The sequence below is a fragment of the Copadichromis virginalis genome, linkage group LG8 (genome assembly GCF_057382275.1).
Source record: "Copadichromis virginalis isolate Kocher_CV1m ecotype Utaka linkage group LG8, C_Virginalis_male_GT1.1, whole genome shotgun sequence".
Classification (NCBI taxonomy): domain Eukaryota; kingdom Metazoa; phylum Chordata; class Actinopteri; order Cichliformes; family Cichlidae; genus Copadichromis; species Copadichromis virginalis.
The window spans coordinates 21,435,138-21,447,811 of NC_140625.1; the positions used below are offsets into that span (position 1 = coordinate 21,435,138).

A 12,674-nucleotide genomic window follows, 5' to 3' on the forward strand; every position below is an offset into this window, starting at 1 on the left:
CCTTGGTGTGTGCAACACGAATGTTTATTCAAGTCATGTCGTTCTTGGTTTCAAACATTTGTGAGGGGTATGTTCTTAAGGGTTCTTAAGCTTCCTCTAATGCTGATCCGTGTTTTATTTTCGAGCCTATCGAAAATAAAACACGGATCAGCATTAGAGTGGCAACAATATTTATACCGATCACTTAGAAAAATAAACAACTGCATTCTAAATAATAGGAACGTTGGATGAACCAAATGTTGGGTTTCTGTGAAGCATTTAGGCCTCAGCGTCAGCTCTTTTCATCATATAATTTTTGCTTTATATAATTAAGAAAAAGTATTGCGGAAAACATGTCCTATAATTAGAAGAAGAAGAAAACTGTCACATATCCACACAAATTAGAATGTACTAGCCTAAATTACAAAATGAATCAGAAAGATTGAGAGCCGGCCTTCTTAATTTTTCATAAAGTCATCACGTTACTATATGCTTTATTTTATTATTCTTTTTTATTATTTTCCTTATTGAATAGCGCTTGAGAGCAGCTTAAACTAAAATATACCATTACATGTGCCTCAATATGGTTGATTTATGGTGGTTAATTTATGTGGTAAACTCCTAGTCAAACTTCAAAAAGCAAAAGCAAAAAGCCAAAAACAAAAAAATGGACAACAAAAAAAGGCGCATTGTACAGGTGCCTGTTTCAAAATGTGCTCACTTTTCTCTCAGCTTTTCTGCTACCTGTTTATTTAACATATGAGCTATACAACTTCATGATTTTAGAGTAAAACCACAGATAAATGCTTGCATAGATAGATAGATAGATAGATAGATAGATAGATAGATAGATAGATAGATAGATATCAGGCCTATTCATCTTAGAAAGTAGGCTCTAGGAAGAAATACGGCGTAAGACAGAAAAGGGACCCATGTCACGTGTTCTGTATTGAGACAACGGAAATAACCATAGAAATCAGCTCAGCCAATGAAATCGCAGGCGCGAACTTGAACATTTCTTTCAACCAATCAGCGCCTTGTGGACCGTCGGTAGCGAGCTATCCTCACGCAGCCACATTGTGTTCTCGTATATTCATATATTTTTATAGTTAACTAAAAAGGTATAATAATCGCTCTTGGCAAATAAACCAACTGATCACGTCCGAACGACATCTGACTGAAGCGGTAAGTGAAGTGAAACTACTAACATTTGTGCTCGTTGCTTTTGCCCTTTCGAGCTAGCATTAGCTAACACCAGTGGCAAGAGTAGTAGTGGGCTTGGTGTAATTCCTGGATTTAACTGAACAATGAGTCCAGTCAGTGTGGAACAAAAAGTAATGCGGTTATAAAGTCACAAGTAGCGCAGTCATTCAACTGACAGAAAGGCATATAAACATGTATTTTAGTTTATATGGTTGCTAGCTACTATTTGGGGCGGGTATTCTGTCGGTGGGCTGCATTGAAAACAAGCAACAAAGCCTTTAACCAACTGCTGTTAGGCTGTGTTTGCGACCAGGGAATTTATGTAGCTTTATAATGTGTATGAAAACGCATGTTTGGTTTTCACTGAAGCCACTAATAACTTCTAAGTAATAGTAACCCTTTATAAGGGAGTCACTGAAAGACGTGGAAATTCAAAATTTCAAATCTGAAGTGTCATTGGAGCACGTTGTGTTGCAAATCACAATCAGTATAATGACTTCTCCCCATCTTAGGTAAACATGTTTCCAAAAAGTGTGTCTATAAAATAAAGTACTGGAAAAACTTAGAGATTTTAGGGAAACATTTTTATCTTGAATAATACTGGCATTTGTCACAACGATAACAGCAGTCCTGTTCTGTCACAGGCCTTATGATACTTGAAGCTTCTGTAAGGTGACATAATTTCCAATAAGACATTGTAACTAAATATTTATCATTTTCAGCAACAATTTAAGTTTTTTCGCTGCATGTGTATCCACCTGGATCTAGGGTTTATATACGGCATGGTACTTAAAAAAAAGTTCCAACTACACAAATGCAAAATAAAAGAGAGAACATAAATATCCAGCCATCTTTGAAGGTGCGCATTAACAGTGAAGCCTAAAATGAATCTAAAACGGTGATGCAGAAATTGTAAATGTATAACAAGGAGTAAAAAATGGTATAACTAGTGGTGGTACCACTTATTTTCTCTTACATGTAATTCAGTCCAAAATAAATTAATCGCATATATTGAAATACTAAGTCAATTTTAGCAGTAACAAGACTCACGGTAAAAAATACATGGATGTATGCTTATAAAATGAACTAAATATAGCATCTGTGGTTCTATTTATAGCCTGAAAATGTCAAGTGGAATACATTTGTCACTGAATCACTTTATGTTATTACACAAACTTGTGGCAAGGTTCAATATACAATTGACATCTGCTGTCCTACGTTTATAATAGTTTTTTATTTTGTTTGTTTTTCATAACACAAGTATGGCTTGCTAGATACATCCGGTGTATGTCTAAAATGGACTTGACATCCCTTGTACCAGTTTCAGGTGAACAGGTCATATGATCAAATATGTTGCTACAGTTTTTATGCCACACACGTCTCAAATTTCTAGAAATCCTAAACAAACAACACCTATGTCAACTTCTATCACAACTATACAACTGGAACTATATATATATATATATATATGACCTGATCTTTGCTGACTCACTGGGAGGAATCCATGGCTCTACAATTTCAATATGAAGCATTGGGGTGCTAATTTTGGCTATTAAGTTACCAAATATAGCTCCTTGCCCAATAAAGTGTTAAAAATTTCTGTACAGACATTTTTTTCCAAATGAATGAGGAAATGAATAAAATATGTGTTTTGACAGTGTCATAGATGTTCATAGTGGAGCAGTATTTAAAACTGGGCAGTTAGATCGAAATTAACAGCCCAGTTTATAATGTTTGACCTCTGTTGTGTCCTGTTGTGATTCCAGTCTAAATGTCAGTTAGGTTGCATTAAAACACCTTGCAGGGTTGATTACTATTAAAGTTGAAATCGCCTGCTCATTTTTCTCTGCTGCAGATGACAGGCTCAAACGAGTACAAGCTCAATCAGGGACCAGAGGATGGCATCTCTGCTGTCAAGTTCAGTCCCAGCACAGCCCAGTTTCTCCTGGTTTCCTCTTGGGACTGCACTGTCCGTCTCTATGACGTGGGAGGCAACACCATGCGAATGAAGTACCAGCACACGGCTCCAGTTCTGGATTGTGCATTTTATGTAGGTCACATATTTTCTGCTTAGGTCTCTTCTTGTTATGTTATAGCCTTGAAGTCTGGTGTGCTCAAATGATAAACCTTTAACTTTCAGGATCCAACACATTCTTGGAGTGGAGGTTTAGATGCACAGTTAAAAATGCATGATTTGAACACAGACCAAGGTATGTTACTAATCTGGTAGGTGGATTAAAAACTTCCAGTAGTAAAACATATTTGTTGGAATGCTTTCATCTATATTCTGCTGGTTTCTTCTCTTTAAACAGACACAATTGTTGGAACACATGATGCTGCCATTCGTTGTGTAGAGTACTGCCCAGAAGTTAATGTCATGGTAACAGGTAGCTGGGATAGATCAGTTCGACTGTGGGACCCACGAACGCCCTGCAACGCTGGCACCTTTACTCAGCCAGACAAGGTAAAGCAGTAGAGCCACCACTGAGCTTAACCATATTGTTTATAAGATTGTTATATACATGTTTTCAGATCTAAATCACTAGAATTGCTATTAAAGTTTAAAAAAGAAAACATGACATTTTTGGAGATTCATCCTTTTTCAAAGCAACAAAGTATTTTGGATTCTCAGGAGGGCATTACAGGTTTAGCAGTTGTTATTGAGAATGAGTTGATAAGACTATTAATGAAAACAGGAAAATTTTTTGATGGATTTTATTTACATTTTATTTTGGCTTTACTCCTAATACTGGTACACAGTGATGTAGCTATTAATATATTTTCTAGAAAGCTCCCTACATTAGACATTGTAATTGTATTCATTTACTTTCCCATAATGGTTAACAAAGAAAAAGATGTTAAGTTTAATATGTTTGCATGTGGTTAAGTAATGTTGTATGCATATACATTTCATATGATTTTTGGCACTGCTAGTGATGTCGCCATCTTGTCTCATAACTTGTCTTTGTCAAAGGTGTATACCCTCTCTGTGGCTGGAGATAGGCTGATTGTTGGCACAGCAGGACGACGAGTACTGGTGTGGGATTTGAGAAACATGGGATATGTGCAGCAAAGAAGAGAGTCCAGTCTGAAGTATCAGACGCGCTGCATTAGAGCCTTCCCCAACAAACAGGTAGACTATAAAATATGAAGACTGTTAAAACCTGGCTGATAATTTGTTCTTAATAGAACCTGATAATATAGAGTCAAATTTTAACCTCATATTTTCTGTCTTGGCTCCAGGGGTATGTCTTGAGTTCAATTGAGGGACGTGTAGCTGTAGAGTACCTGGACCCAAGCCAGGAAGTTCAGAAGAAGAAATACGCTTTCAAGTGCCACAGGCTGAAGGAAGAAGGAATCGAGCATGTTTATCCTGTCAATGCCATCTCATTTCACAGTGTTCATAACACCTTTGCCACAGGTAAGATTGGCTAGTTAGTACTTGACAAAAGCAGGTATTTGTTTATTCTTAGATCTGTCTTAGCTTATATATGTATATACAAAAAGAGTCAGCTACAGAAAATATCTTAGATTTTTCTCTGACCTTCACCTCTTAACTGCCAAGGTTGCATCCAGAACTCTTGTTAATATAGATCCATATCTCAGCAATAACAAGGCCGAAAACTTTTTGAGGTTGACCTTGAACCTCTCCTTTTACCAGGTGGCTCAGATGGCTTTGTGAACATCTGGGATCCATTCAACAAGAAGCGTTTGTGTCAGTTCCATCGGTATCCAACCAGTATTGCATCACTGGCCTTTAATAATGATGGCACCATGCTTGCAATCGCCGCTTCCTACATGTTTGAGAAAGGAGACATCAGCCACCCAGAGGATGCCATCTTTATCCGCCAGGTCACAGATGCCGAGACAAAGCCCAAGTGAGTCTTCCTCTTGTCTGCTGTGCAAAGTGCTCAGAATGGCAGTTTCATACCGCTGAATCTCTGAGCAGTGCTGTTTACAATGTGCAGGTCGAGCTGCAGCATATGCTGATCTTTATCTCTGTCCATCCACTTTTCAATATCCGATAGTGAAAGATAGATGAGAACTTGAAGTCCTCCTTTCACTTTGTACATCTGTGGCTGTTATAAATATCTACTCAGTGACCAAATAAACATAAACCTTCTATATAGCATGAGGCAGTCCATTAAAGTGGGCCTGTTATAAATACTACCCCTGTTTTGTCAAAGTCAAAAGAATTGAGGTGTTCTTTTGACTTGTTTTTCAATCCAGACCTAAAGTATTTTAAAAGGAATTCTTAATATTTCCCTCTATATCTAATTTGAAATAAATCATAGATTTTATTAGAGTTCATTTTCAGCTTTATTTGAGTAAGCTGAATAGGTACTGGCAGGTAAACATCCATAATAGTCTATAAACATCACAACATACTTTTCAAATACCAGATTGTCTCTTTCACCGTCAGCCATACTTGTCCCTAGAACCTGGTTGCAGAGCTCAACAGTTTCTTGTCATGTGTTTGGTAACCACGACCTGGCATTTTGAGGCTTATCTTTGTGGTGTATATCATAGCCATGACTATACTGGGACTCTGGCCAAAAATCCAAATCTCTTTAAGGTTATCTTTTCCTTCGCCTCAGGATGCCTTAAATGTGCTTTTTTTTTTCATTGGAGCTTTTAGATGTAGAAAGACTGATTGTAATCTCAATAAGCAGATGTTAAAAGTAATTTTAAAGTACCGACTTAATTAAAAGGTGAGTGGCTTTTGTCGAGAACTTCGAAAAGAAGCAATGATACAAAACTGTAGTTACCAAATGGGATATGACTTGTCTCCATGTATCAATTCAGTGATTGCTCAAGTTAATTGAATCTCTTCTTGTGTTTTTTGGTTTACAGGTCAACCTAAGTGCACAGAGGAAGACTTCCCTCTGCCTTTGAAGCCTTTATCACATTGGATTTATCTGCTGGCATCCAGTGTACCATTACTATATCGTTTCCTGTCATTTCTTTCCATTCCCAAACCGCATTTGTAATTTAAGTAACAGTTGTTACATTTTCTGCTCGTTTCTGGTCTGTGTTAAATATTTCATTCTTTTATGTATTTGTCTTGTTCTTTCTCGACTAAAATCATTTTTGTATATACTGTACCTTTTTGACTTTTCTTTCCCCTTGGTCTTTTTGGTATTTTGACATTTTAACAAGGCACAGTTGCAGCTGTTCGTGGATCAGTCTTTCAGTGCTCACAGTTTGATACTTGGAATTTAATAAATGTTCAAATATGACCATCATGAAGTTAATTTATACTTTGTCACATACTACCTGCATGAACAACAGCTGGAGAAATGCTAGGAATGTGTCAAGGCAATAAGGATTGTTCTCTTGATGATGTGTTGAGGGAAAGTGATGATCCACTCATCTTGCTGTGGGCTCCACTTGCCCCCAGACAGTGACCTCTGCTGATAGACATCAGAGGTCTTTGGCCTAAACAAGATCCAGGTTTATTACTGGGGAAAATTGGGAGAAAAAAACAACTAAACTTGATGACCCAGCCTATTTAATCATCCTTTTTTTCATCATCCATTTTTAAGTGTGTGTGTATATACATCTCTCTCCCTCTCTGTCTCTCTCTCTCTCCCCAGATATAGATATATCCCTTAGTAGTGGATTTATGGTAACTTCCAACCTATAAACAATGAGCTAATTCTGCTGTTTTAGCAGATGACAGCAGTGATGTTTCAGAGGGCTAAAACTTTTTAAAAGTGTATTATTATCACTGAATTTATCTATAGACTGTGCCAGTTGTTACACTGATGACAGAATTAGATGCAACACAGGCTTTTGTAATGCAGTATTTGGTAATATACGACTGGCACAGTGCAGCTCTGGAAAAATATAAGCGATGTCTTTTTCCCGCAGATTTTCAATGGCATCTAATGCAGTTTCTGAACCCTTTCAGCCTAAGCATGAGAGAAGATATAGATGTCAGTTATTCTATTTAAGAGATCCTATTTTTTCCCAAATGGTTTTATCTGCTTCTGCAGTATCCTGGAAATGATTAGTCCACTTTGGTGAAATGATGTAACTAATTCCTGTGATTGTCGATAATGAGTCTGTCTTTGACGTTAGATTAGGACTGCAGCTTAATATGAAATGGCATTCATGGAAATAGAGGGAGAATGGGCAGGGGTTTGTTATTATGGGTGTAGTGAATTACCTTGTTTCCTGCCATTTTTGGCTTCTACTAAATTGCGAAATTTAGTGTGTTCATTAAACCCATATTGGATAGGTGTTACACAGGAAAAAGTAATTTAGCAGTCTATTTGAAAGGTGCATTAAGGCAGTTAGTATTTTTCCAACCCTTTTATTAAAAGATGTATTAAGCTCTATAATTTAACAAATTGTTGCAGATAGCTGGATTATCTATCAGCATGTTCTTCCAAATGTCTTTTTTTTTTTTATTTCCTCTAGCAAATGTTCAGATAACCACATCTGTGGTTGTGTGGCTGGGCTCTGATTTCCAACCACTGAAGTGTTGCAGACACTTTGGCTCTACATGAAACCGTTACATGACAATTAAAATGGGTGATTGTCCTCCAACAGCCTGTCAGGTGCATTTAACCCAACCACAAAGGGCTCTTATGTTCACTCAAGAGGGCGCAGATGACCTTCAGCAGACACCTTATCTCTCAAGACTGGTTTCTAATATTATATCAAGCTGATGATAGCCCTGCGTCGTTCGTGAGCTGGGGAAAAATGGGGAAATCACATGATGCATCAGGAAAATATTGACCACATTCTGGTTTGTCTTACGTTTCATTGTTACTTACTGTAGACCACAAAGACACAAACTGACACCATGCTATAATGCAGTTTCTTCAAGCTTTTAATTGTGAAATCACAATTTTAAATGATAAAAATTAAACTATGGTAATTTTTAATGAGCATAAATTATATTTCATGCTGGAAGAAAACTGATTACAAGATTTCATAACCATATCAGCACACCTACTATGGTTCAGTGTTCGAGGTTTTACTGACACCCTAACAAAGCCTCCTTTAATACTTTACAGTGCTATGAAAAATGTTTGCCCTCTTCCTGGGCAAACATTTTTTCAGTTATTTTTGCATATTTGTTACACAAATTATCAAACAAATTTTAAAATTACAATAGAGTGATAGTCTGGAGCTGCTTTGATCCTGAAGGAGAATGTCTGGTCATCAGTTTGTGCCCTAAAGCGCAAGCACACCTGGGTTTATGCAGCAGGACAAAGATCCAAAACACACCGGTAAACTCACCTCTGCTCAAAAAACCAAAATGAAGGTTTTGGAGTGGCCTAGTCAAAGTCTAGCCCTAAAACTGAGATGCTTTGGTGTGACCTTAAACAGAAGGTTCACGCTCGAAAACCCTTCAATGGGCTGAATCAAAAAAAAATTGTCAGTAGGTCAGAACTCTTCCACAGTGATGTGAAAGGCTCATTGTCAGTTATCACAAATGCTTGATTGCAGTTTTTGCTGCCAAGAGAGGCACAAGCAGTTATTAGTTTTATGGGGCAATTACTTTTTGGCATGGGTGAGGTAGCTTTGGATAGGTCTTTCCCCTTAATAAATGAAACCATCATTTCAAAATAGCATTTTGCATTCACTCTAGTTATCTTTGTCTAATATTACAATTTATTTGATGATCTCAAACATGTGAAAAACATGCAAAAAAAAAAATATGGATGGGGAAAGTACTTTTTCATAGCACTATGCCACCAGTGAGGTTAAAAAGTATTTTATTTTGTAATTTTTCTAAAATATCATTCATACATTTAATTTAATAAAGAAATGTAATCCAATTTTATAATTTTAAGGACCTTATTTTTTATAAGGTCTCTAAATATTTTTAAATGATTTAAATAAAGATTTGGACTGCACTGTATTTAACCTAATCTCCAGCGCAAAGCTTATGAGCCAAAATGGAATGTCAAACCAAATATCTGTGACCCCCCCTTGTCATGCCCAGAGATTTTTAATTTACTATAGTCCAGCTCCCAGAGGAGTGCCCCTGTCCCCTGTCAGCCCTGTAAAAGAGATGGATAGCTGTGAGTGTGACACCTAGCAGTGGGTTACATGGCCTTAAGCTTTATCGCCTAATTACGCTCTAATGTAACTACAATGCTCTTGAGAAGATGTTGTCTCGCCCACCAAAGTTCCTTTAAAAGCCTCCCTGGGGCAGGGGCAGATAGGAGCGAGGCAGGCCACAGCCATGCCCGAGTGAAAGGGTTGGGTTTCGTTCCCCCGAAGTTTGGATGAAGTGGACACAGCATGCTAAATCTGGGGAGGACAAGACCATGATCTTTACTTTGGAGACTGTAGAAACTGAAAGAAATTATACCAGTGTAACAAACTTGTATAAAAACTCAATTGATGCTGTTTTAAATTACTGAGCCACTAATGTGTTAATCACACTACCACATCTTATTAGGTTTTACATTTAGACTAACTTCACTATAAAGGGCATCGCATAATAAATGTATTTCTGTGTTTTACACAAACAGCGTAAACAAACTTAAGCATTAATATGTGGAACGTTCGGCTACCAGGTTATCAGTTACACTTGTGTGTATCTTCCATCAATGTAAACTGTCCAAGGTCTCATAAATGGACCATTTGACCACTTATTCTTTAGAAGAGTGGTTAGCAGATGCAGATGGCACATTCAGTGGCAGAAAGTAGCTGTGACTTTTTCATAAAGTAATAAAATGCAGATTTTTTTATAGTTACCTTTGTCAAATATGAACATTTATTTGAAGATTTAAAACATTTAAGTGTGAGAAATATGGAAAAAACTAAGAAATCATGAAAGGGACAAATACTTTATCAAATGTCAAATATAAATCTGGTTTGTCCGGCATCTGGTTTTGAGCAAACACATTTACGTTTGGTGCTAATTAGCAAACGTTAGCATGCAATCAATGTAAATTGGGATACTGTTGTGCATAATAGCATTCCTGGTAATGTTTTATCACTAGCATGGTTTTGTATTTTGTCTGGCGTGTTTTTAGCAATCTATGCCTAAATGAAAGTTCAATCTAAATAATTAAGGTTGGTGATTCAGTGGCAATGCTTTATTGCTCCTGATCATAAAGAACACCTTTTCCATGTACAGGGTGTCATATGTTACCATGACTGGGTTGTTACCCTCCAGGGCGTGAAACCACAAGCACTTAGACATAACTGATCTGTTCTGTAGAGAGACACCCAAGTTCTCTGTCTCACACAACAGACTCCAGAACCTTTTGCATTGTACAGATGATTTGCGGTCAGTTCTGGAGTGACAAGCAGTCTTACTTTAAATACAGGGAGGGCACATCCCCGGGGAACCTTTGAAAAACAGTAAGTAGGTATCCCCATTTAAACTGAAATCAGATTGCAGGTCTTTTCAGGCAAACCTCTTTGTGCACTCTCCATACCTATGAACTCTCTGTGCTGTTTAATGGGTTCATGGCCACAGGGCAGGGGTTACAGTTTGTCCTTCCTGCAATTAGCATTCACGGTTAGCTTAGCAGAACTAATGCACCAAATCTTTGAGGCTCAAGTTTCCTCTGTGCCTCTGGGTGAGTGTGGCCAAGATTTAACTTACTCCTTGTATCCATTTCAACCTGCTTTATTAGAGGTTATTGGCAAAATCCCTTGCAGAATACAATTTCAAGACAGCCATTATCAGACAATTAAGTGTTAGTGTCAAATAGAAGAAGGCACAGCTAAACTTGGGCTTACCATGCAATCATACAGCATAGCTTAAGGTTAAATACTTGCATTTATATTAACACTCAGGTCACAATGGGTGAAAGGAAAAGCCACAGTAGCCAGTGGCCTTCATTTTCAGTTCAAATCAATATAGTCCATTTCCTTTTCACTATCAATCTATATTTGCTTCTTATTTATTTGTCTAAATCCTGCATTATAAGAAAATGAAAACCCTTAGGACTATTATTGCTTTTTGTGTTTGTATATGCCCTGTGACATTTGGGTCAAGACACTGATCACAGGAACATGTATACCAATGCTATTGTCATTGTGGGCCATGAGGATCTCATGGGTCTAGAGTAACATAACTACTTAAATGAAGCTGCTTGGAGCTGTTTTCTGGTATTAGCTTTCTTTGTATTCAGTAATATTGACTAGTTTATACAAGGACCTGTGGACGTTTATGTAGGTTGACCATAGTATTGTTTAAAAACTACAAGTTATACTACGATATTTGGCAGTACTGATGCTAAATAATATGCACTCAAATGCCACTTTGTTAGTTACACCTGTTCAATTGTTCAACTGCTCATTATGTCAAAAATCTAATCAGCCAATCCCATGGCAATGACTCAGTGCATTAGGCATGTGAACATGGCCAAACAACCTGCTGAAGTTGAAAACAAGCATCATTAGGGAAAAACTATGATTTAAGAAACTTTGAACATGGCATGGTTGTTGGTGCCAGATGGCCTGGTCTGAGTATTTCAGAAACAGTTGATCTACTGAGATCTTTCCCCTAAACCATCTCCAGGGAATGCCTTGTTGATGCCAGAGGTTAGAGGTATGAAGTATGAAGAAGTATGCAGAAGAGCATCTCTGAACCCAAAGCATGTTATACCTTGAAGCAGCAACCAAATGGAAACCGAGGCTAAAATACACACGGGTTCACCAAATTGGACAACATAACATTAGAAAAAAGTTCTGGTCGAATCATCTCAGAGTTATTTCTTAAACATGAAGAGAGAGCACCGGGATGTGGTGGAACGAAAGATTCGCATCACAGATGTGCAGCCAACAAACCTGCAGCAACTGTTGATGTGATCATACTGCAACATCCCAGATCCCAAGCAGTTCAGTGACAAAAACTGAAGGGAATTTGAACTGTTACTACATCTTTGTTTAAACACAACGACCTATTTTAAACATGTTCTTTGTCCAAAGTTAGCGTCGGTAATTGTTATAGAGAAATACATTTGATTGCCCCTCTGTTTAAGCTCCAACCTGTTACCTAAGCAAGGGGGGAAAAATCGATGTTATTGAATATAAAATACATTTGTCATTTTCTAAGTGCATTTTGTCTGAGTGATTAGTGATTGCGGTGCATTATGCTGCCTAATCAATGAGACAAAAAAGGAGATGCTTTCATAAACAGTTTTTGATTATTGGACATGATAAACTTTTCTGAATTCGGTGAAGTGAAACAGTATGTTGTCCCATCGACTCAAATACAGATTAAGCAAACTAATGTGAACACAGAGATCAATTCATTCATCCAATAATGTTTCTGTGTGTAGAACAGCAATGCACTGAGAAGTCTGGCTCTAATTCATCATTGTCCACACATTATATTATTATTGATGGCTCTTGCCGTGGGCAAGTGCATTTGTTTTTCAGATTTGTGACAGGCGGCAGAATGCTGGATGAAGGTTTATTCTGCAGCCGGGCCAGAAACATCGCACGCGTCTCTCTTATTTCTGTATTGATCGTCATGCCTCCCCATAATCTGGCACCTGACACAT

General features: G+C 37.6%; 1 protein-coding gene across 2 annotated transcripts; it reads left to right on the forward strand.

The window, feature by feature from the left end:
* Positions 1 to 961: 961 nt before the first annotated feature.
* bub3 (BUB3 mitotic checkpoint protein) lies at positions 962 to 6,422 on the forward strand. Of its 2 annotated transcripts, XM_085466510.1 has the most exons (8): positions 962 to 1,164; positions 3,038 to 3,232; positions 3,323 to 3,392; positions 3,495 to 3,646; positions 4,157 to 4,315; positions 4,426 to 4,603; positions 4,844 to 5,060; positions 6,037 to 6,422. In XM_085466510.1, the coding sequence occupies exons 2-8, from the start codon at positions 3,038 to 3,040 to the stop codon at positions 6,044 to 6,046; spliced, it is 981 nt and encodes a 326-aa protein (XP_085322636.1). In that variant the 5' UTR covers positions 962 to 1,164; the 3' UTR covers positions 6,047 to 6,422. The 2 variants fall into 2 exon arrangements, with proteins under 2 accessions (XP_085322636.1, XP_085322637.1); XM_085466511.1 differs by lacking the exon at positions 6,037 to 6,422 and having other exon boundaries at positions 4,844 to 5,064.
* Positions 6,423 to 12,674: the final 6,252 nt, after the last annotated feature.

Bases quoted from the DNA above. Each gene is read 5' to 3' on its own strand.
- bub3 (XM_085466510.1), top strand. From the start codon at position 3,038: ATGACAGGCTCAAACGAGTACAAGCTCAATCAGGGACCAGAGGATGGC. The intron at 3,393-3,494 runs GTATGTTACTAA...CTCTTTAAACAG, and splicing joins TGATTTGAACACAGACCAAG to ACACAATTGTTGGAACACAT. The intron at 3,647-4,156 runs GTAAAGCAGTAG...TCTTTGTCAAAG, and splicing joins CCTTTACTCAGCCAGACAAG to GTGTATACCCTCTCTGTGGC.